The sequence below is a fragment of the Nicotiana tabacum genome, chromosome 23, assembly GCF_000715075.1.
Source record: "Nicotiana tabacum cultivar K326 chromosome 23, ASM71507v2, whole genome shotgun sequence".
NCBI lineage: Eukaryota > Viridiplantae > Streptophyta > Magnoliopsida > Solanales > Solanaceae > Nicotiana > Nicotiana tabacum.
The window spans coordinates 22832267-22858270 of NC_134102.1; the positions used below are offsets into that span (position 1 = coordinate 22832267).

The 26004-nt window shown below is 32.9% G+C and overlaps 2 protein-coding genes and 1 non-coding gene across 3 annotated transcripts; 2 read left to right on the forward strand and 1 right to left on the reverse strand.

The window, feature by feature from the left end:
• Positions 1–982: 982 nt before the first annotated feature.
• LOC107828193 (FLUCTUATING-LIGHT-ACCLIMATION protein 1, chloroplastic-like) lies at positions 983–12542 on the forward strand. The gene is made up of 6 exons (XM_016655465.2): positions 983–1537; positions 3533–3635; positions 9354–9409; positions 11415–11579; positions 12037–12150; positions 12237–12542. The coding sequence occupies exons 1-6, from the start codon at positions 1118–1120 to the stop codon at positions 12327–12329; spliced, it is 951 nt and encodes a 316-aa protein (XP_016510951.1). The 5' UTR covers positions 983–1117; the 3' UTR covers positions 12330–12542.
• On the reverse strand, positions 12504–18523 carry LOC107828192 ((3S,6E)-nerolidol synthase 1). The gene is made up of 7 exons (XM_016655464.2): positions 18298–18523; positions 17779–18040; positions 16948–17326; positions 16036–16254; positions 15280–15418; positions 13835–14086; positions 12504–12861 (listed from the first exon to the last, which is right to left on the reverse strand). The coding sequence occupies exons 1-7, from the start codon at positions 18472–18474 to the stop codon at positions 12583–12585; spliced, it is 1707 nt and encodes a 568-aa protein (XP_016510950.1). The 5' UTR covers positions 18475–18523; the 3' UTR covers positions 12504–12582.
• A 3484-nt stretch (positions 18524–22007) lies between these two features.
• Positions 22008–22160, forward strand: LOC142177678 (U4 spliceosomal RNA). The gene has a single exon (XR_012706246.1). It is a non-coding gene; the product is annotated as a U4 spliceosomal RNA (small nuclear RNA).
• The last annotated feature ends 3844 nt before the right edge of the window (positions 22161–26004 follow it).

The following is a 26004-nucleotide window of genomic DNA, read 5'->3' on the forward strand; positions in this document are numbered from 1 at the left end:
TTTATTCTAATCTATCTATATAGAATAGGAGAAGCAAAAGCACTATATTAAGACAAGTGGCATAACCACAAAAAGCCAAGTGGCAATGTTAAGACAAAATAAACTACCTTTCTAACTAATTTATTTTTTTAATTTTAAATTTTAACTTAATTGGTTACACTACTTGAATTAATAAATATAGATATCTTATAATTATCTATAAAAAATAAAAAATAAAAAAAATACCAATTCATATATAATATAATAATAATACCAATTAATATATATAAAGAGAATTAAATAATAATAATAATAATAATAGTAATAATAATAATAATAATCATCATAATCATAATCATAATAATAATAATAATATTAGTTACTCTTTTTTAATTTGAATTTGAAATAATTACAAGCAACATAGTTAAAAAAAAAAAATTGAAAATAAGATACAAGAAAATTTTAATTGCTTTTTCCATATAATGTAGAAAATGTATTCTAAAAATATTGATACATTTACATAAATAATAAAAGAACATATATTTTGGACGATGTAAAATATGTAAATATCAAAACTTTATTTTGAAAACAAAATAGAAGAAAAGTCTAATCTTAATCCATATAATGTAGAAAGTAAATAATCAAAATATTGATACATTTTTTACAAAATAATAAAATTCATATATTTTGGACGAAATAAAAAATTTATGTTATATTAAATGAGGTGTATATATATATATATAATAAAAGGAAAGACAATGACATCATATTAAGTCAATTAACAGCGTAATAAAAAATTACTTATCAACTTTAGGACAAAAAAAAATATTATTCATAAGAACAAGTCAAGTGTCAAGATAGTACAAAGTATTTTCCGCGCAGATACAAATACTAGTTGAAAGAAAACATAAAACGAAAATTTTGCTTGGGGGCGGGTGGACGCGGGAAGGATGTGGCGGTGGACCCTGGTAAAAATGGCAGGAATCAAACTTCAATTCGAAGTATACTCTAAAGTCCAAACCCAATATGCCCGTCGTCTTCTCCATTACCAAAACCCTACAGCCTTAAACCTCTACAAAAGACCCTCCAACTTGCCCGTCATATGCTTCTTCAATTTTAAATTCTCGTCAAAACTGTCATGAAATCGCTCAAAATTTTGCAGCAGCCCGCTTTAGCGGCTGTAGTTTTGTGGGTATTGTTAATACATGATTCGAATTCAGCAATGGCTGCTTCTGGTGGTAGGATGGGTGGCAAAGCATTCTCTTCGCCGAGTTCTTCTTCTTCTTCAAATAGTAAGATTACATCTTACAGTACCCCTCGCCGCCCTGCGCTAGTAGATTACGCAGAAATTGACTACTACTCAATGAGAAGACAACAACCCTGTTGTATTCATCGTAATGATATTCATGCCTCTTCGTCGTCTATTCCTTCCCATTCTTGGACACGCGATGAGTATATTGTTGGTATTGCGGCCTTATTTGCGGCTATGATCTGTTTTGGAGTGTTTATTTATGAGGCCGATCGGACTAAGAACAAAACAAGTGTTCTCATGCTGCAGGTAATCAACTGATACATAAATGCACTATTGTCGTCGTGATTATAATCAACTGATACATAAAGGCACTATTGTCTTTGTGATTAATATAGTGGTTATTGTCAAAGACTAGAAATTAAATGTAAAATTGTCGATATAACAATTAGGGTTCTTTTGGTTTAAATAAAAGTTAAGCATGGGTTGTATAACACGAAGATTAATACATAGGAATTAGTAATGCATGGATTGTAATGCAGGTATAATTTTTATCGGTCATTTGGTTCTTTGGTATTAAAAGTGTGATATAAAGTGTTTAACTTAAACTTATGTTTGGTTTAAAATTGTATAAGGGCTTGGAAAAGGGTTTGAGGAGATCCTTATGAAGAATGCAGTTAATGCTAGAATTGGCATAAAACTTATTATAATTAACTGCGCAGAAATTGAAAATTGCTACCAAACATTGGATAAGCAATGCATATATTTTATACCATGATTGTTTTGTCCAATACTTCTTACCAAACCTGCCCTTATTGTACATAGGTTACTTTAAGATTTGTTTCGCTTAGGTTGGTTATAGGTTTAGTGAGGTTAATAATTAATAATTCTTGCCAAGTTTGGTGGTTAGAAGTTTTAGCTCTTGAAATTTGGGTGATTGGTCAGTTACTTGTTAGTGCAATGACTTTGTTCACCAAAGAAGTTAAATATGGATGGTCAAGTTGTTTTGAGCATAGGGTTACTCTAGAGTCCTATGGAGAAATTTGGGATTAGTGATACATAGAGGAGCCCTACATTGGGAAGGTTATTGGTATTGTTATAATGATATAATGTTATAGCCAATGAAGTAAAGAAAGTAGATCTGTATTTGTTGCTAGGACGCCCATGTTTACCATATTTGAAGATTTCGACATGTGTTGATACCCTGTCATTAACATTGTCGTGTGCCTTTTGTCCCCTGCTCCCAGATATCAGTTTCAGATAGCATAAAGTAAATCCACAGGGTTGTGGAATGTATCATCACTGCTTGGACAAGATTTTGGTGCACCTAATTCTTGATAACATTTGCATGGACGGCTGGTTCCTTGAAATTGTTATTTCAACTATGGATAATCGGTTCTAAAGTGCAAAATGTGGAGTTCAATATAAATATTTGCATCATCTTATAATGCTTTGTGCAAGATAGCTGCTTCACCAAAATTCTCTGACATATTCCTGAATTTGCTTGTTTGCTGCATCTGTTGACCAGAAGTCCTCTAGTTTCAAACCCCCTTATAGTTTTTGATATTTTTCCTCCATTTCAATTGGTAAGTGGATGCTAATCTAAAAGTTATTCTCTGCTACAAAAACTAGAGGGATGATTCTACTATGATTTTTATAGTCTAATAAATTGTACTGATGATGGTCAACTAGTTTGTGCTCATATATGATGAAGGGCAGCCCGGTGCACTAAGCTCCCGCTATGCGCAGGGTTCGCGGAAGGGCCGGACCACAAGGGCCTATTGTACGCAGCCTTACCCTGCATTTGTGCAACAAGCTGTTTCAACGACTCGAATCCGTGATTTCCTGGTCACATGGCAGCAACTTTACCAGTTGCTGAAAATTATAAAATCTTGAATGAATCAGTTGCTGAAAATTATAAAATCTTGAATGAACCATCTTCCTTCCAGTCATGACTGCTGTTAACACATTAAATATCAAGCTTTACATAAGTGATCACTGATTCCTTGAAATTGTGCATTCTGACATTGATCGTGAAGCAATCGGACCATCATCTTCACTTCCAGTTGCTACTCTCAATTGAATCAAGTCTTTTGAGTACCCTCCTCTCAATTGACTTTTCCTCAGATATTGCTTATGATGACCTAGGTATCTATAGGTTCTTGTAACAAGATGAAGTACTACTATTCAGTATGTTGAGCTCTTGTTTAGTTCCATTTTCTGAAATTTTGTTTGCCTTGCATTTGTGTTATGCTTACAATTTCTTTACTACTGTTTCACTGCTTTTACTCTTTTTCCCTAAAGGTTGGGTTGTTGGACTCGGATATATCACTTCAAAAGGAACTCAACGAGATTGCAGATGTGGCAGATACATCCACAAAACAGGGTTTAAGCTGTTTGTTGACAGGTAAAGATAGTTTGTGCAAATCATTTAAACTACAGTATGTGTGCAAATATATGAGCTGCTGAATTTGACAAGATTAATGTGAACTAGTGTGAACATTTGGAAGCCTCCTTTTAGGAGGAAATTGGTAGATGCATTTTTTCATGCATTTACATTGCATGATCACATTTAATGTGATGTCATGCATGACATTATTAAAGCCATTTCCCTTCTATAAATAGCAAGGATTTTTTTCATTTGTAAACATCTCTCACTTGCCTTCTTATCTCCTAAGGCATTTGAATCTTCTTTCTCTCTTATAGTATTTCACTTGTATTTTTGGAGTGAAATAAAGTTTGAGTTGATTGTGTCTGAGGACTATGCAAAAATCAAATTTTGCCGAATCTCGTAAACTTCTGGTGTTCTTTTTATTATTATTGTCTCACTTACTATTTATTAACTACCTTTAAATATAGTAGTTGTGATTTAATCACTCTCTATATATTCGATTTCCGCAACAATTGGTATCAGAGCTAAAGTTCTATCTGAGTATGCTCTGTGGTTGCAGCATAGTCTGAACTTCCACATCAGAAAAGAATTACTTTGGTGTTATGTAGTGTCAGCAAATAAATAGTATCTGTAGCAAAAATAGGAGACAAAAAAAATGAAGAGTCCACATCGAGTGTCAGTAATACGTCGTTGGCAACTTCGCTTATGACAAGAATTATGTCAAATGCGAAATTTGCAATTGAAATTATTGACGGGTCAGGACATTTTGGGATGTGGCAAATTGAGGTTCTTGATGTCCTTTTTCAACAAGGGCTAGATATTGCAATAGAAAAAAAGAAACCAGACAATATCGGAGAAGAAGATTGGAAGATTATCAACCGCGTTGCTTGTGGTATCATTCGATCTTACCTCGCAAGAGAACAAAAATATCCATACACAAAAGAAACTTTTGCAAGTAAATTGTGGAATGTATTGGAGGATAAATTCTTGAAGAAAAAAATCAAAATAAATTTTACATGAAAAAAAGACGGCTACGCTTCACATATGTTCCTGGTACTACAATGAATGATCATATCACCAGCTTTAATAAGTAGGCGACAGATTTGCAGAATATGGACGTGACTTTTAGTGATGGAGATATGTCCTTAATTTTATTAAGTTCACTTCCCGATGAGTACGAGCATCTTGAAACTACTCTACTTCATGGGAATGATGAAGTATCTCTCAAAGAAGTTTGTTCTGCCTTGTACAACTATGAACAAAGAAAGAGAGAAAAGCAAAAGAGTGGAGAAAGAGAAGCACTGGTCGTGAAAGGTCGTTCTCAAAACTAGATGAGAACGAAGAAAGGAAGATCGAAGTCAAGATCCAGACCCAGCAAAGATGAATGCTCCTTTTGCCGAGAAAAGGGGCACCGGAAGAAAGACTGTCCAAAGTTGAAAAAAAGGCCTAACCTAACAATGGGAAGGTTGTCATAGATTCAAATGTAGCTGATTGTGATGACTCTGATTTCTCACTAGTTACAACTGAGCCATTCAAACCATGTGACATTTGGTTGATGGATTCAGCTTGTAGCTATCATATGTGTCCCAACCGGGATTGGTTCGTTGATTTTCAAAAAGGAGAATGTGGAGTTATTCACACCGCAAATAACAATCCTCTTGTCGCATATGGTATTGGTTCAATCCGATTAAGAAACCATGATGGATTGATCAGAACATTAACAAATGTTCGATACGTACCGAAATTGAAGAAAAATCTCATTTCTGTAGGAGCCCTAGAGTCAAAGGAGTTCAAACTCGTTGTAGAAAATGGGATAATGAGAATATGCTCCGGTGCACTAGTGGTAATGAAGGGAATTCGGAGAAATAATAACATGTACCACTATCACGGTAGTACAATTATTGGGACAACAACAGTGACATCCAGTGATGACAAGGAGGCAGAAGCAACCAAGCTATGGCACATGCGCTTGGGACATGCTGGGGGAAAATCCTTGAAAATTTTATAAGATCAAGGATTGTTAAAAGGAGTAAAGACTTGCAATTTGGAGTTTTGTGAGCATTGTGTCAAGAGGAAACAAACAAGGGTTAAATTTGGAACAACTATTCATAATACTAAAGGTATTTTGGATTATGTTCACTCTGATGTTTGGGGTGCTTCCAAAACACCTTCATTAGGTGGGAAACACTATTTTGTAATCTTTATTGATGACTTTTCCAAGAGAGTGGGTGTATACTATGAAAACCAAAGATGAGGTGCTTGGGAATTTTTCTCAAATAGAAGGCGATGATAGAGACTCAAACAGGCAGAAAGATAAACTGTCTTCGCACAGATAACGGTGGAGAATACAAATTATCTTTACAATAAGATTTGTGAAGATGATGGCATTTTGAGACATTTCACCGTCAGAAATATACCACAACAGAATGGAGTGGCAGAACGTATGAACCGAATTTTGCTGGAGAAGGTTCGGTGTATGTTGTCCAATGCTGGCTTGGGCAAAATTTTTTGGGCTGAGGCAATAACATATGCATGCCACCTCATGAATCGTGTACCATCTTCCGCTATTGATGGCAAGACACCATTTGAAAAATGGTATGGAAAACCTCCTGAAGATTATAATTTTTTGCATGTGTTTGGCTCAATTGCATACTATCATGTGAAAGAGTCAAAATTGGATCCGAGAGCAAAGAAAGCTATATTTATGGAGATTACTTCTGGAGTCAAAGGATAACGATTATGGTGTCCAAAGACGAGAAAAATTATATTCAGCAGAGATGTTACCTTTGATGAATCTTCCATAACATATAAGGTGACAGTTGAAGATGTCAAACAAACTTATGGTGCTTCAAAGCAGATGGAGTTTGAGGAAAAATTAATTTTTCCAACACGGAGAAAACGAGGAAGCAATAGAAGATTTCCCCCTCGAAGAAGAGTTAGCAGAGAGGGAGATTCCAATTCAGGAACCTCAACAACAACTTGAATCAATAGCAACCAACAAGCCAAAAAGAACAATAAATAAACTTGTTCGTCTCATAGGGTCGGTGGCTTGTGCAGCCTCAATTGTAGCTGATGGTGTTCCTATCACTTATAAAGACGCAGTCCAAAGTTCAGAAGAAGATAAGTGGAGGATTGCCATGAATGAAGAAATGCAGTCCCTTCATCAGAATCGTACATGGAAATTGGCCAATCCCCCGAAGGGCAAGGAAGTAATTGGGTGCAAATGGGTATTTGCAAAGAAAGAAGGATTTCCTAACCAAGAAGATGTTCGCTACAAAGCAAGATTGGTGGCCAAAGGGTACACTCAAAAGGAGGGAATTGATTACAACGAGGTGTTTTCTCCAGTCGTAAAACACTCCTCCATTAGAGTTTTGTTGGCTTTGGTAGCGCAGTTGAATTTGGAACTAGTTCAGTTAGATGTAAAAACTGCATTTTTACATGGAGACTTGGAAGAGAAAATCTATATGACTCAGCCAGAAGGATTCAAAGTTGCTGAAAAGGAAAATATTGTGTGCAAACTTGAAAAATCGTTGTACGGATTGAAACAATCTTCTAGACAATGATACAAACGATTTGACAAGTTTATGTTGCTGCAGAAGTACAGAAGAAGCAAATACAATCATTGTGTGTATTTGCGCAAGCTTGAAGACGGATCCTTCATATATCTTCTCCTATACGTTGATGATATGTTGATAGCTTCCAAAAGTCAGGAGGAAATTGAAAAGTTGAAGATTCAACTAAGAAAAGAGTTTGAGATGAAGGATTTGGGTGAGGCGAAGAAAATTCTTGGCATGGAGATAAAAAGAGCTAGACATTCAAAGAAACTCTATCTATCTCAGAAAGAATACTTGAAAAGAGTAATATATCGTTTTGGCATGAATGAGAACACGAGGTCGGTTAGCACTCCGCTTTCTCCTTACTTTAAGCTTAGTGCTGCTATGTCGCCGAAAAATGAAGTGGAACGAGAGTATATGTCAAGAGTACCATATGCGAATGTCGTTGGTAGCTTGATGTATGCAATGGTTTGCACAAGACTTGATATTTCACATGCTATCGGAGATGTAAGCAGGTATATGCATGATTCACGAAAGGAGCATTGACAAGCTGTGAAATGGATTCTACGGTATATTCGTAATGCTGTAGATGTTGGATTGATTTTTGAGCAGGAAGATAGTCAGTATTTGGTTGGATATTGTGACTCAGATTATGCGGGTGATTTGGACAAGCGTAGATCAACTATTGGTTATGTTTTCACTTTTGCAAATGCACCGGTTAGTTGGAAGTCTACTTTGCCGTCAACGTTCGCTTTGTCTACTACTGAGGCAAAGTACATGGCAATTACGGAGGCTGTAAAAGAGGGAATTTGGCTTCAAGGGTTGCTTAGAGCGTGTAGCGACGCGAGGCGAGACAACATCGCTATTTTGGTCTGTTGCGTTGCGAGAAAGAAAAGGCGAGCGCCTCTGCCTGTGTAGCGAGAGGCGTTGCGAGGAGAGAGGCGCTGCGAGGCGTCGCTTTTTGAATAAAACGGAAGAAAAGGCAGCATTAATATTAAAAGACAAAATTAGGGCTTGCGTTTCACTTTTCTCCTTCAGCGACGAGCAGCGACCTTCTTCTTCTCCTTCAGCGACCTTCGATCTTCTTCTTCTTCTTCCATCATCCGCCATCATCAGCAGGTATGTTGCTTTCTTTTCTTTTCTTCTTCTCCTCCTTTTTTCTTCTACTTTCTTCTTCTTCTTCTTCTATTTCAGCAGCGACTTCTTCTTCTTTTTTCTTTTTCTTCTTCTTTCTTCTTTCTTCAATCATTCAATGACCAGCTCTTTCTTCTTTCTTTCTTTATTTTTCTTCTTCTTTCTTTGCTGATTTCCAAAGGCAGTAGCCTTTTTTTTTTGCTCTGTTTTTCTTCTTCTTTCTTTGCTGTTAGTTTCTTCTTTTTTCTTCTTCTTTCTTTGCTGTTTTCCCGAGGCAGTAGCCTTTTTTTTTGTTTGTTTTTCTTCTTCTTTCTTTGCTGTTTTTCCAGAGGCAGTAGCCTTTTTTTTGTTTGCTCTGTTTTGTTTGCTCTGTTTTTTCAATTATAGAATTATAGTCTTATACTTATAGAGTAGAATTAATTGCATATTGACTTGATAATTTTTTTTCTATAAAACAGCGTTGAAATGGCGTCATCCGATAGTAATAAACGAAATGACTATCTATTGAGTCTTTAATTTTTGAATGATATATTTATTAATATATTATTGTTATTGAGTTTTTAGTTATATGTATATAATATTTTATGTTTTCGTATAAATTGTCGCTTCACATCAAAAAGGCGAGCGCTTTGCTGCGCGCCTCTCGCCTCAGTGAAGTGGGCCTTCGTCACTATTTGTCGCCGCACGCTATCCAAAACACTGTAATCGTAAACTTCTGGTGTTCTTTTTATTATTGTCTCACTTACTATTTATTAGCTACCTTTAAATATAGTAGTTGTGATTTAATCACTCTCTATATATTCGGCTTCCGCAACAGGAGCTTCGCAGTAACAACATTTTATCTAAAAGTTTCTTATTAATTAAAAAAAAGCCACTTACTTTTCTTCCCCTATAGGACTGAGTTGAGATTTTTGGCTTCAATCCTTTTTCTTGTTGAAATGGCTTATGCCTTCTAATTTAAAGACTAAAAATTGGCTAGATTTTTCAATTGATGTCCCATGGTATTATTTATTTCTTACATAAGCTGATGTTTTCCTTGCTGCAGAGACAACATTAGCTTTGCTTCGACACCCTGATTATTGCATCTCAGCTTATTCATCTGTGAGTGAAAGAAATACTTCATTTATGTGCTTTCTGATGTGTGATTATGTGGTTTTAAACGGCCATAGTGGCAAAACAATGAACTTTTATCCTGTTTTGCCAGGATCATGATCCAAAATTTGCAATAGCATTAGTTCTCTTCTTTTCCCATTTTTGCTCCTTATTTGATTGAATCAGAATATATGATAATGTTACTTTTTAAATCAGCTAAAATCCGTAAGACTGGTTTTAGAGTGAAGGTTTGGACCTCTGATTGAATTCAGTTTGCTTTTTTCATTTCTATTCTCTCTCCATCTAGAAAACGTTCAGATGAATGGGTTCTGACTTCTGAGTGCAAGGGTCAAATCATAGGTCTTAATTCATACACCAAATATTAAATGTAATGAATGTATGGAAAAACTGTTATAGGCTCGACTCGTATAATTATGGTTCATGTATTCTGCTTTGTGCTACCAAGTCCAATAAACCCGTAATATATGGCCCTGTATTGTCGGAGCTCAGATTTTGATAAAGAACTGAGACTTTGTGCACCCTCTCGATTCTTGAGATGAGCACTGACATTTTATGGGACTTATTGACTTAATATTACAATAACTAATTTTCAGATGTGTTCTCCTGATGAGTATTGGATATTAAGAAGCATTTCTTATCAGCTAAAGTAATATATCTGTTACTTGTCACCATTAATATTGTTATTTTGGGGGGCATTCACCCAAAAACTGACCAACTTTGTCGGGCTGGTTGCTCCAAAATTAGTTCTTGCTCTTGTAGATGGTTTCAACAATATCTGTAGAATGCTAGACTGTCTCTCTGCTAAGGTTGGGCTCTTCAGGTCCAAAACAAATTGACGACCAGCCAAGGAGGTTCGGAGTTGGTTTCCCTGTCAAATACCAAAGCCATTTTGAAATATTCAAGGGAAGGGAGGGAATGAAGTCAGCGCTGATGAATAAATACTTTCTTGTGAAATGGGAAATGATTTGATGAACTAATAAGTAATAAACAAATGCCTTAGAAGTATGCTTTAGTTGGTTAGGGAGAACACAGTGCTTTACTCTGTAAGTTTTTGGATAGATAATCTCAGTAGTCCAACCCAAGGTCGGGGGGAATTTATGATATTGTGAAAGAGCTGCTAATTAACGCTTCCAGTTTCTAGTTTCAAAGTCTTGCTTTTGTTGCATAATTAACTAGTGAAAAAGAATCCAAACCCATACATGAAACAGCTTTTATAGTGCCCAAGACTTCTCATTTTTAGTGCATATATGCTGTTATAGTTTAGAAGGGGAGCCTTGGAGCAACGGTAAAGTTGTCTCCGTGTGACCTATAGGTCACGGGTTCGAGCCGTGGAAACGGCTACTAAGGCTTGCATTAGGGTAGGCTGTCTACATCACACCTCTTGGGATACGACCCTTCTCCGAACTTTGCGTGAACGCGGGATGCCTTGTACACCGGGCTGCCACCCTTTATATGCTGCTATAGTTTACCTACAGATAAGCCATGCTAGATAGAAGTCTTAATACCTTAGTGACGTAGTTTCCCTTTACGCCAAATCTGCAATGCAACTGCAGTATGAATCATTCCTTTGGCTTCCGGAATATACATATGTTGAACTGTATAGGTTCTGGTTCAAGCATAGGCATTTATCAGGTACCTTTATAGATTAATTCTACAACTGTTGTGCCCTGCAGCACCAGTTGTCTGAGAAGAACTAGGCAAAAATTTATAATGACCAAAGCAGTAAAGATGGAACAAAGCTAGCATAAACTTCCGCTCCTCTCAGTTGATATTAATCATGATGTTTTGCTGTCTTGAGGCTTGACTTTTCTTCTCATTATTTGGTTAATCTCTGCTATAATGTGATTTCTACATTTTAACCTTTGCCGATTTTTGTATCCTCAACTGGGCTAGAAGATCCTTCTCATTATTGAATTTTCACACCAATGCATATTGGGGAGTTCTTTCAAACATTGGCATTCTACTGAGTATATTTTTTGCGTCTCCCATGCAGGTTGATGTCAAAAGGAGCATGGAGGAAGGTGAGAGTCGATTCAGTCGACTTTCCGTTGAGGAACGTGGCAAATTTGACGAAGAGACACTTGTGAATGTCAACAATATTAAAAGGAAAAAGTCCATGAGCCAAAGGGGAGATGGATTTAGCAATGAATACATGGTGGTAAGAATAACCTTGTATAGCCTTTTCCATTTTGATTTTGTAGGTTTCTCTGGTCTAAAACGGGAATGGGGCTTCTTTAGTTCCATTATAAAAGCTTTTCTAAATGTTGGGAGCTATTATCTTAATGCTGTTGTTGGTATTAGGACTATAGGTTTATGTTTGGGTCAATTGCTTTTGTGGCCATTACATTTTTTCTTATAAAAAGGACAGCCCGGAGCACTAAGCTTTCGTTATGCGCGGGATCCGGGGAAGGGCCGAACTACAAGGGTTTATTATACGCAGTCTTACCCTGTATTTCTGTAAGAGCCTGTATCCACGACTCGAACCCGTGATCTCCTGGTCACATGGCAAAAATTTTACTAGTTATGCCAAGGCTCCCTAAAGATCTCCCTAGAGATCTTTATTTTCTCACAAAGAGATTTGTTGATCATTCTTTTCTGCATATTTGCAATTTCAGGTTACAATCTTGGTAGCTGCTGAAGGTGTTTATAAATTGCCTACTGTTAATGGAAGGGGAGACTTGAAAGAAGCCTTGCAAAATCTTGCGTCTATTCTTTCCAAAACAACACTGGTAAGCAAAATAAATGGTCATAAAAATGCAACAACTTTTCTGCTACTTCTAGTTTTTCATTTGTGATATACATTTACTTATTTCAGGCAGTTGAGGTTTTATGGACTCCTCAGAACGAAAACGACACATTATCAGAACAACAATATCTTGAGGATTACCCACTGCTGCGGCCTCTGTAAGAAAATTGGAATTTCATGATCTTTTACTTTCTAAAAGTTATGTAAAGGCTTCCATTTGTTATCTCCATGTATATAGATAGCTAGAGACAGATTTCTCATTTAAACTTTATGGGTGAGACTTTTAAAGTTCATAGCACGGAACTTGTTGGGCCTTTAGAATTTCACAATCACTAATCTACTATGTTTAAGTTGTTATATATATGAAAGTTTTGCAACTGCTCATTGATCTGGAACAGATGCATACACTAATTATCTACACATGCAACATAGACTTGATGTATTCCTGAAGGATAGGGAGGGAGTGCTTGTCATCATAATTGTACATAAGAGGGACCATTCTTGCAAAATTAAGTAAAGCTTTTGTGAATGATCCTAAAGATCGACTCAGACGCAGATGTTCCTTGTTAAGCTGCTTCCATTCATCTTCTATTAGCTTAAACACATGATTTCTCGCCAATTCAAAGGAAGCAATTTTTTGTCCCTTCATATAACATTCTATGTATGAGCCATCATTCCCTTCTTGATTCTCATCCTGCACGCATTGTTTATATTATTCCAAAAAGAACAAACAGTGAAGAATTAGTTTAGCTACAGAATATTTACTCCGTCCGTCCCAATTTATAATGTGATAGTGTACTGCGAGTGGTTATGGAGTTTAAGAAAGATGAACACTGCTCTGCTGCATGATGGACGGAACCCGTGGGGGCGCCTTTTGTTACTATTGGACAAATTTCTTTTTTAGTTTTGTTCTTGTTCTTTGCCATAACGCTCATTCTGGGACGAATTAGAAGAGGAATTCCTTATTCAATTCTTACACGGACGAACACCGGTATTTCACTTTCCAAAGAGTCTTAACGTGGTGTTGTATACCTAGCTCCATAGATGGGCTAGTCACTAGCTAGAGGCCAACCAGCCAGTCCGATCGATGGCAACCAAGGAAGAGCCTATTCTAAAGGAGGAGGAGCTAGCTTTATGGAGGAATCAAATCAAAGCGAAGAAATTAATTAGTTCATGCCACAAGAATCTTTGATTTGTGGTCTAAAATATGCCACAGATATTTCAGTCACAATAAATCATATCATTAAGGATAAAATATTAAATTTAAAGTTAAAATATTTCTAAATACAGAAATATATCATTTTTGGGTACACTTAAAAGGAAAGTGTGTCATATACAATGAAACAAAGGAAATACTAAAACTTGTCGTTAAAGTAGATTAGTGATGGATTACCGATAGATTTCAACTTGTAGATAATTTCGCGGCAGGGGAGGAGCGGGGAGGAGCTAGCCTATTAGATGCGGGTTCGGTCGAATCCAATTATTTTTGTTTAAACACTATATTTGTATTAAAAATTTAATAAATATGTATATATATTTAATTATGAATCTAGTTACTAAGACGAGAAAATTCAGAACTTATAAACTTTAAATTTGGCTTCGCATGTGACCTCTATATCGCGGTAGCTAAAGAAATAATAAACTAACATGATATTTTTTTTTGTTACCTTTGCGCTTCCAAGATCATCCCAAAGACGAAGAATCATAGCCCCAGAAGACGCCATGGCTGATGTATCTTCCAAATTAATAGAGCTTTCATTATTGGTTACACCAAAACCTAAGAGATAGAACATATGAACTGAGAGCACATGCACTCCTGAACTAACAAGCCCATTTTTTAGGTACTCATCTGCTGCTGGTATGACTCCATCGGCAAACCATTTTGCTTCCTTTAGAAATGCATTGCATAGATTTCCCCACTGAAATGATAAACGATGTATCACATATGTGTATTGTCATTCTTCACTTGAGTTCCTACATGCTAAACCTACATTCCTATATGATATATTTATATATTTAGAAACTTTTTAACTTTAAAATTCTCATTTTATCCTTAAAGACATGTTCGTAGAATCATAAAAATATAATGACATATTTAATTCGGCAAAAGACCAAATAGACCCCTGTACTATGAGAAAAGATTTAAATATATCATTCGTTATACTTTGGGTCCAAATATATTCCTGCCGTAATACTATTGGTTCAAATATATCCCTTTCTGTTAAGTTTGTCCAAGGTGGACATCCAATCCTACATGACACTGATATTTGATGAGGTGAATGTCACATGGCTTGCCACTTCAGCGCCCCTAAGCCATTTTACCCCTCCCTTTTATTTGATTTTCCACCACTAAAATGTCCTTCCCCTCCACCACTATTGCCACTATTACCGCTACCATAAAAAAATATTATATTTCAAATTTTAGTCTTTAATATATGGGGATTAGGGGCATTGAGGTGGTATGCCATGTAGCATCCACCTCATCAAATATCAGCGCCACGTAGGATTGGATGTTGACCTTGGACAAACTTAATAGAAAAGAGGTATATTTAAACCAATAGTATTACGACATGGGTATATTTAGACACAAAGTATAACGAAAAGTATATTGGACCTTTTCTGATAGTACACGAGTAAATTTATCCCTTTACCGTATTTAATTTGGTCCCATTCAAAGGATACTTTTGATAAATGTAAAAAGTATTTTTTCCTTTTTAAACACAGTGTTCAATCAAACATCCGTGTGTAAAAGTAACAAATATCACTTGACTAGATTGATGTAATAGTTGGGACAAAAAATCCAAGAGCAATTCCTATTCAATGCGAAAAAGCATGTACACCCTCCGTTCAGTTTTACTTGGTATATATATATTAAAAATAAAATTTTATTTTTACTTGTTATTTTACGTATATTAAGAGAAGATAATTTTTTTTTTGTTATACCCATAGTATTTATTACTCATTTCAAATTATTTTCTCAAATTTAATAAAATATGTATCAATTAATATGGATAATATCTTGGTAAATTATGCACTTCATTTATTATTTTTTAAGGGGCGTGAAAAGTCAAAACGTGTCAAGTAAAAGTAAACGTTGGGAGTAAATACATACCGTTTTACGCAGGTTTTCAGTGGGATTCCATCCATATATTTTGTAGATGTTGTAGCCAATACCATTAATGGTATCATAAAGTGCCCTATAAGGTGTTCTCATGTATTCTGGTAAGTCCACCATGGCATCCAATTCCCACCTGCAATTTATAGCCTTTAAAATGTATTGACCACTAAGAGAAATTGGGATTTAAGTTATATATATATTGTTATAGTATCGGTGATTTTACACCGCTACATCATCAAAGGTTATGATGGAGTGATAAGTAATCTTACATCATTAATCAGAGGTCTCGAATTCGAGCCCTGGATATAAAATCGTCTTTGGTAGACAATGATTTATCACCCCAAAGTGGTACTTCACGGCCAGGTCGGGGCAGATTTAGGCCGTTTTATGTGTACATGAACCCGTGATCTTTCTATCAAACTAGATATTTTATGTATATATTTCATAAAATTAATCTAATATTATCTATTAGCCTCCATGCCCCAAAAATGTTGAATGGTGCACCTGATTGAATGCTGGGTTATTTATCCAAAGGAATATGGATCGATTCCCACTTAGTTTATATCTTTTTTCTCGCTTTTTTAGTAGTGCATCCATGTTCTAGAAATCCTAGATCTACCTCCGTTCAAAGCATAAATCTGGATTAGACGGATCCCAATGCGAGTACGGAATAACAGGTGGGATATCAAAAAAATATTATACTGACAATACAACTTAAACTCACAAAAAAAAAAATCTTCAAGAAATTACCTATTAACGGCTTCTGTGAAGAGGGTTAATTCTTCAACTGTCCCATAAACATCGAAGATGTCATCTATAACATAAATGAAAGAGATGCATTTTGCAAGCTCAATCCTTTGCAGTGACATTCTTGGATCTGCAAAGAGTGCCATTGGCCAAGCATACCATTTTAATGGTTGGTCTCTCAAAAGCTTCAAGTCTTCAACTAAACCAAGACTTCTCCACCACCTATATTTAGAAGTTGCTTAATTATTCTCCACTTCATCAATAAATTAACTTTATTTGATTATATCCATACATGCATCATATAAAGTTTTACTTCTCAACATATATAATCAGGGGCGAGCCCTAAGGAAAGGATGGTCAACTGACCACCCTTCGTCGAAAAATTACGCTGTATATATAGGTAAAATATTAGATTTTAATGGTATATAACAAATATTAAACACTCTTTATCGGAGATTTTTTTTTGCTTATTTCAAGTTTGAACACCCTAAATGAAATTCATGATTTCGCCACCGTATATAATAGTGTTGAAGAATTTTTAAATTGTCGAGTCACCCGATAAATAATTATTGGTAACTGTTTATAAAAAGTAGGATTAGTAGTCCAGAAAAATAAGATAAGTTACCGAACGACATGTTAAAACACTAACATGTGTAAAAATCCTTTGTACTATATATCATTATATATACTTAAGTTATTCGAGATTTAACTTATATACAGTACTGATACCACCGTAAAAAATTTTTACATTACCAATATTTTCTAATTAACACGTAGTATATAGGTAAACTATCTTATTTTTTAGGTTATTAATTTCACTTATCACGGATAATTATATATAATTATCTTTTAGTTGAATTGACAATTAGTAATTTTTTTTTACATTATATAGAAGTTAAACTCAATTTAAATTACCTGGAAACTTGAGACATTTCATGTTGATGAATCTCTCGGGCTATGGAGAAGTCAATATTTGCCAATTCTTGTAAGGTGCTTCTTCCCCATCCATTAACTCCTCTAAAGTTAGTGATGAAATTTTTTGCCTTGTAACTTGCTAAACTCTTGTGATAGGGATACTTCAATGTGTCATTAATAATTCTAGCTTGAACACAGTCATTATGTTCAAGATATGCATTCAGTTTCTGCCCACTGAAATTTGCAACTTCATCTAGTATATGTTCACCTTCTACACCAAGTTGTGCTGCTTCATATAGACCTATCAATCCACTTATGTCTTGGCTCAGGTTCAATCCAAAAGTCCCATCATATTTGTTCTTGAATTTTTTAAATACATCTGCTCACGCAATAGAAGATTCTTAGGTTAGATGGATATTTCAATGAATTTAACTTCTCTACAATAACAATATTAAAGTATTTTTACACTATCAGGTCATCTTAAAGATATTTTATTCGGGTCAAAATAAGCATCATTTTAGCAAAATCTATTTGGTTCAAGCTAGCTAAGTGATGCTTTATAAAGCAAAGGCGGAATTAATTATTTTTCTCCAATAATTGATATATAATTTATATGAGGTTTGGAGAGAAATAAAAGGAACTAGTCAAATAATCCTTGCGATTAATGCTATTCAATGATTTTCTTAAAAGATATGTCAAAATAAGTAACCTCCTTATAAAACAATAAGTGAAATTAGTAAGCTGAAAAATAAGATATTACTTGTTAATAATAAGTTAAAATACGCATATAGTATAAACTTTTCTTGGACTTTCACTGAAAAATCAACTAACCTGCTGGCACATAATAACCTTGTTGTCTCAAGAGCCGAAAACAAAGAGAAACCTCAAAATGGGTTTGATACTTGAGAAAACAAGCACTTTGAACGTACTCTTCCTCTAAAACTGATTCAATTTCTTCTTGAAAATGATAATCAATTCCCATACGTTGAAGGGCGTCGATTAAGACAAGATTATCCAACCGATTATGATTTACATTTGTCTTTAGTTCATGCTTAACATCCTCCACTAGTGCAAATTTCCTGTGAAATCCATCCTGCAATAAGTATTTCTTAGTATTAAAAAAAACAACAGGAAAGAGTATAGACAGAGAGAGAAAAAAACAAAAAAAATAGTAATTAATATATATATATATATATACACTAACAGTGTAAAGAAAATATACATTATCAATCTATGTTATCGGCCTTATTTTTGAGGTTACTAATATTATTATCGCACTAATCATGAACAGTTCTGTAGTTATCTTTTTATGTGACACGATGATAGTATAAAAAGAAATGAAAGCTTTACTTGATTGAAGTTCGTAGGAGTAGGACGATGGGAAGTTGTTCGGAGAAGATCTTCTTGAACGGCCCGTTTGTTAGAGCTTCCACATGAAACCTGAATAAATTTGCTGCTTCCATTTGGGCAACTGCTGCTTATGTGCATACAAAGATAAGAAGGGGAGAGTGCTCTACTCATTGCCATGTAAAAGATTATTTTGCTGTAGATAGTTTGAGGTATTAACTTGAAGAATAAACAGCAAACTGCCCCCTCTATTTATAGTGGTATGGGTACTTTGTGGTGTTTTCCGGGTCTTTTCGAATGCTTATTTTTCTATATTTTGATAAGTTTCCTTAAGGATCAATTTGGATTACATTGGGAAAATGCATAGATTTGGATACTTTTTTTCGCTTTTAGCCCGCGCAAAAAAAAAAATTATTAACATTCGGTAGTCAAAAAAAAATATAAAATTCGTATAATTTTTGTATATAACATACAGAATATATATATGCAAAAAATATATATATTTCGATTATTATTTTGAAAGCAGTTATACTGTGTCTTTTTTCCTAGATTTGGGGTCTTTATTTAAGGCATATCCGAAATTTATAAATTTAATGAGTTTAGCGAATCAACTTCAGACACATACAATTGAAGTTAAGAAAATTCAGGTACGAAGTTACAAAATTTATATAAAATTTGGCATATTAGTTATGCAAGTAAATTTCAGACATTTTATTTGAACTTTCAGACATACGCATCTCAAGCCAAATCAGTGACAATCACGATGATGACTTCTCAAAACTCGGTCCACGTAGAAATTAAGAGCTATTGGGCAGCTGAAGTTAGTGATGAAAAAGCCCGGACCTTTTCTGATATGCCTTTCGGATTTTTATTACTGTCCATATGACCAATTACAACAACAATAATAAATTTAGTGATATCCCGTAAGCAAGGTCTAAAAATGATAATAATGTATGCAGACCTTACCCTCATATCTTGGAGAGACTGAAAAGTTATTTTCGAAAGACCATCAACTCGAGAGGATATATGCTTAATTAAAATTTTATATATAAAAAAACCACAATATGTCCATATATAAATAGGGCTTCTTACATTGGGTCAGTGGACAGATTTACTTGAAGATGTCACCAATACCTTTTGAGTGACACAAAGGTATACAAAATCATCATCTAGCAAGTCTTCTCGCAGCGAAATCAGGCAAAAGCATAAAGCAGAATATTAACTTTTGTATATCCGTTAACGATTATTTCATATCTTATCATTATTTCTTTTTGTTATATTTTAATAGCATCATCGTTATCTGCAGCGTCAAACTATATTTTTTCTATGACTTTTTGACGCTCTTTTTTTTATTTTATTTATATGATTAGATATGGAGTTTAAGAAATAAATAAATAAATTTAAAATTTATGATCTTAAATATGACATAATATTTGTGTATTTATAAAAGTTTCTCATCAATAATAAATTAGAAAGTTTAAAATTAATACACAAACTATGTTTGAATTTAGAAAGAAATTATTCTTTTTTATACTACTAAAAAAGTTATATTCACATAAATTGAACGAAGGGAGTACATATTAATTAAAGGGTTGTATTTGATAGTACTTGTTGTAGGATCTATAGGTCACGAGTTCGAATCATGAAAGCCGTCATTAATACTTATATTAAGGTAAACTGTCAACATTACACTTCTTGGGGTGCAGTCCTTCCTCGAATCTCGGTGGAATGCAAAATATTTTGTGTATTGAATTATCTATATATGAGGTTGTTATTTTCTTAAAACCAAGAAAGTATACTGGAAAGCAAATGTGGAAGAAAAGCGGTGGAAACATGTTTACAACGTTTTAGCACTTAGGGGCCCATTTTAAGCTTTTCTCCTCAGAATAATTGTATGCGAGATGGTCAAATCACATCACACTTTATTAAGCTAGCGATAACCACAAATCTTATATGATAATCTTCAATCTGTTTGGTAGTATCATTTAATTAGACGAAATTTAAGAATAAGAGATATCTAAACAATGGAAAAGGGCCAAATGAAATGCAGTGCTTGAAATTTATTATAAAAAGACCGGGAGATTTTCATAAATAAATAAAAAAGTCAAACAATAAGAAAATTGAAAGTACAAGTATAACTTAATTGAAAATTTTAAAAATAGAAAAGGATCAAATTTGACTATGTATTTACTGTGGGACCATTGCTTCCTTAGAGGGAGGGGTATATGCGATCCAATGGCTACAACTAGGATAAATTTATTCGAAAATTTGAACGGCGGATAAATAAATAAAAATTTGAAGTCAATAAGTAAATTTGACCATTTCCCCCTACAACAATAAGAAACTATGAGTGTACATGGATCCAGGGGCGGATCTAGAATTTAAATTCTATGGGTTCAATTTTAAGATTTTTAATATTGAACTCATTATATTTTTAAAGTTATGGGTTCATATCTACTATTTTTGCAATTTTAATAAATTTTTACATATAAATTTTTACTCCGCGTCGAAAGTTATGGGTTCAGTTGAACCCGTAACTAGTAAGCTACATCCGCCTCTGCATGGATCGAGTTGGTTCGTTTTTTTTTATCAAAAACCAAACCAAACCAAGTACTATATCGGTTTAAATTGGTTTGGTTTTATCAGTTTTTTCGGTTTTCTCGGATATTTTTGTTATATGAATATTATTTCAATATTACTTTGTTAAAGTTATAAATAAAGTTTTGATTAGTGAACATATATTTAGTAAAAATTGAACAAACTGACAAACATTTAATCAATTAATATATTATTATGAGAGAATATTTTTAGTAACACATGATAGTTATTTTCTTAGTCGTCTAAAATAAAAAACAATCATAAGTATTGAAGTGATTATACATGATCTTTTGAATCAAAAGATTCATTTTGTACTCTATTATCTTAAGAAACTCTGAGAATCTTCGAAAATCATAAATGTGACAAGCTTAGCTAATATTAAGAATTATCCCTACTATAGATATATAGCTAATTGGTTACTAAAAGACACAATTTGAACCACAGAATCGCAAGATTAAATCTAAAACCAGGAGAGGCTATTGTTGCCTAACGTCTATAGCTAGTTAGATAGTAGTATTTGTTCAATAATAATAATAATAATAATAATAATAATAATAATAATAATAATAATAATAATAATAATAATAATAATAATAATAATAATAATAATAATAATAATAATAATAATAATAATAATAATAATAACAATAATAATAATAATAATAATAATAATACATTTTAGTTATATGGTCTTTTTTACAGGAGCTCAGTAATAAAATTAATGCAGCGGAAAAAAAGTAAAAGAGATTATATTAGAATTTTTTTAACCTTCGTATGAGACACATTAAGCCACATGAAAAGTTTATTTTGACTATGATTAAAGTTTTATGATTCTAGCTCAAGATACTCACGCAATATTTGACAATTTTTTCTGCTTAATGTGAAAGTATATATTCTTTGCATCTCATTTTATGTGTAGTACGGAGTTTAAAAATTAAAAATAGATTTGACATATAAGTTGAATTATCAAAATTATCCTTTTAGTTTTCTTCTTAAAGGTAAAATAGAAATACTATAATTAAAGTTGCCGAAAATGCCCACATCGGCTACCATTCAAGAAAGAAAGGCAACTGAAGTTTTAATATAAAACCGAATGTTGAAAACAAGTCTAAATCATCTTTGCGCTTGGGGCAATGACGCAGCTAGTGAGGTTCTAACCGAGGCGCGTCTATTGCTGGTTGAAAACTATTTCCAAACCCCCTCTTTGGCCTGGGTTTTTCTCTGGCCATTGAGAATTTTTGAAAGGGCTTCCTTTTTGGGGTAAAGTCCTACAATTCTTAGTCTAATACTTCAATTTCATCGTATGTCTTAGTTACTAATTTTGTCATTAAATGTTTATATATATTTAATATATTTTTTAGTATAAATATATTGTTTAAGTATAAGTGAATTGTGTTTAGCTAAACCCGCATCTAATAGGCTAGCTCTGCTTATGGTTCATGTGTACGTTTGTAACCGAATTCATTTTAACTCACATATAATATAGCACTGATTTAAGTTTTTGCTCTAGTATATAATGTTTGGTTGGATTGAGAAAAACACTACATAATTAATGTAACTTAGGGCGGCCAGTATTAACTCACACATGCATTTATTTATGTATTATATTATTCTACGCAAGATAAAATATAGCAAAGACAAAGTTAAAAGTATTTAAATACATAAATGTAGTAATTACGTAATTCTTTTAGTAATTAAGCAATCCCCATATAGTTTCATGTATAATTACTCATTGTATAACAGCTTTGTATTACAACTTTTTCATTATTAATCACTATATAAATAATTCATATTACGTTATAAGTTGATCCAGACTTTGAAAAGAAGCGATCCGTAAAATTCATTATCAATGAAGAGATTTTACATAATACAACTGGCTCCTAAAATAATAATCGGCATATATATATTTTTTGTATGTTAACGTATAATATAACCGGTTAATTGTGTTTTTCCGGTTGGTTCTTTTAGTTTTAGACCATCATAATACCATACCATACAAAGATTTGTACATATACTTTTTTATCTTTTCATACCATAAACTACAATGTAGTCACTTTTAAAATAACTAGTATCTATGAACGTGCGTTGCACGTTAATAATGACATGTGATAATTTAAATATTTATTTATATGAAGAAATAATAAAATTTAATTAATGAAATTTTTTTTATGTATAATAATAGAACAATCATCTAAATGCCGAAAAATATTATTACATTAGCATAATACATGAATTTAAAATAAAAGGACATCATCAAAACTTACACAAATGATCAATTGATCAATTTTGTCATGTTAGTTACATAATTATGTATTATAGTTTGAAAGTATTTAATGTGATGGTATCTTGACGAACACTTCTTTGTGGACAATATTTTTGTGTGTATGTTTCTTCCTAATGCGTTGGTTGTTCTACCTTAACCAGAACTCTTATTGTAGATCTTGATATCCCTCTTGAAAGTACAACATACAATTGTTCGTGCAAGAAAACATATTGCGGTAAATATAGTCCAATATTTAGAATGTTTGTCTCGTGCTTTATTTATTATATTTTGCAAAACATAAACATACTAAAAATTATTTTCACACAAATTTAAAAGGATATTCCTTAGTTTCGAAAGACGAAAGTCGAATTCAGGAATAAGAATATACTTAGAAGCACATTGATAAGTATCATAATTTTTGCATGTATGACGTTATTGTCAAGACTTTTATATACCATATGTGTGCTATTACATAAGCTATTCGGCGTATCTATGTTTTTCAGTAGCATGACGAGCATACTTTTCTTCAAAATTAACCTATATACAATGGAAAATCAATTTAACTTAGTCTATTATATATACGGTGACACTAACATACGTAAAAAATAATAAACTTGATAACAAACATGTAGGGTAGAAGGCCATTTGGTATTAAAGTATTCAAGTATTCTTCGTGGTAGTAATTATTGGTATTATTTTCTGATGAGTCAAAAACTGAAAAACACTTTGTTTTTACTGTAAAATTTTGCAATCAACCTTTTATTTAGTTGATCAACATATTCATTTCTGCTAGCTAAGATATCTTTTTAATTCTATCATGTGATTTGCATAAATTGTATTTTAATCTAATGATAGAAATATTTCTCTTATTAAATGCGCTACCATTACCATTGAGATTGATAACCAAGTGTTCAGGAAGAACCAAATCATCTTTTATTGGATGCTCTTCTTCGTTTCCGACAAGAAGCAAGAAGACACTGAATACTGGATCTGTTCTTACTTTATATTTCTTGTCAGTTGAATCTTTTTCATTTGAGGCCAGAAGTATAACTTTGGCAAGTTAGCTTTTACAGTCTCTGCTTTTGTCAATTTTGGAACTACGGGTAGTACTTGACATAAATCACCTCCCAAACCGCTAATTTTTCACCAAACAGTTCATTAATATCCAATATATCTCTAGAATTTCGGGCAATTATTTCGATCGTTTGACACTTAGCCATAAGTGCTTCATCCCATATTATCAATTTTGTTTTTCTTATAAATTTAGCACCATTGCTCTGCTTTGATTTATTTGTGATGGTTATTTAGGTTGTTTGAAAAGGTACATCAAATCTAAAGTGGGTGGCCTCACAATAAAATCGTTGTTGGTACACCAGTTGCCATTATTGCTAACAGTGTCATGCCTCTTAATATGATATTTGCAAGTAATGCATGACATAGAAATATTATTTTAATTTCCCCGGAGGCATCTGCAACGAATAATCACATTATACCAGAGTCGACTCTTTATAATATAATCTTGAAAGCTTGTTCTTGATTAGGATTTAGCTTTGATTGTGCTTCCTGACACACTTGTATAGCATTTTGATTCTTAATAATATACTAACATTTTTTTACTTTGTGTTCTAACGCTCTTTTTATGTAATAAATTTATGTACTCAAAGATTTTTTTAACTTGAATAAGAATTTTACTCATATGATGAATTTAAAAAATAATTGAAATGGATTCTCTTGCTAAATAATTAATTAAAATATTTAATTATTTAGTTTTAACATAAAAAATAATTTATTCTATGTTGATTCAGATCTTAATATTAGTTCATCTCTTATTTTGAATATTTAATCTTGATAATAATTTTATCTACCATAAATTTTATTTTCAAAGAGTAAAAGATTAATATGACATTTCACTTTTAGATCGTTATGTTTGTAGAAATATTAGTGGTATTGACTCTTACCAACCATTTTTTTCTCTTTCTCACACATTTATACTCTTAAATATTTTCTTAGTTGTTGTTTAATAAATGGGTATTTTTCAATATTACATGAAAAATTGTTTTAAAAATTATTATTTAAGTAAAAAGATAGTTCAAATATAATATAAAAATATATTATCATGGGAGTATTTTTTTCTCAGTTTCAACTCTTTATGGTTCATTTAATATTATTTTATTTTTTCATAGTATTAAACATTATGGAGTGTTAATGTATTGCCAATACGGATGGTTCTTATGAAATTAATTTTACTAAACCTTCATACATATTTTTAATAAGAATTTAATAGATAAAATTTTATTAATTTTAAATCTTAAATATTAAAAATTAGCAAAGAAGATATTGTAGTCCAAAAAATAGGTTATTGCAGTTATGTCCTTTCCCTATGAGTTCTTCCGCTTAATATTTTAGGGCTATTTTGGTATATTAATATTGTATTTATATTTTTATAATAATATAGGCTCTTCTTTTTCTAAATGGATTTGGATAATATAATACATTCTCAAATTAAATTAGTAATATGACGTTATAATACGTTTTCAAATTAAATTAGTAATAGGAATTTTTAAGAATTATATCCTAAAAGTTAGAGGATTACATGACTAAAGATATTTACTTTTTTAATTTTATATAATTAGACAGCCCGAATGTAATTATACTAATAGGATTCCTAAAGGTAATTATGTAGGATCCCTACCGTGTAGTATTATGTCACAAAACTAATAAGATTATAAGGCTAATATCTACAATTCCGATTATGTCATTTTATTATGAGTTATTATACTTAATATTATAAGGTTATTTTTGTAAACCGACATTGTATTCATGCTTTTATAATAATATAGATAGTTGAC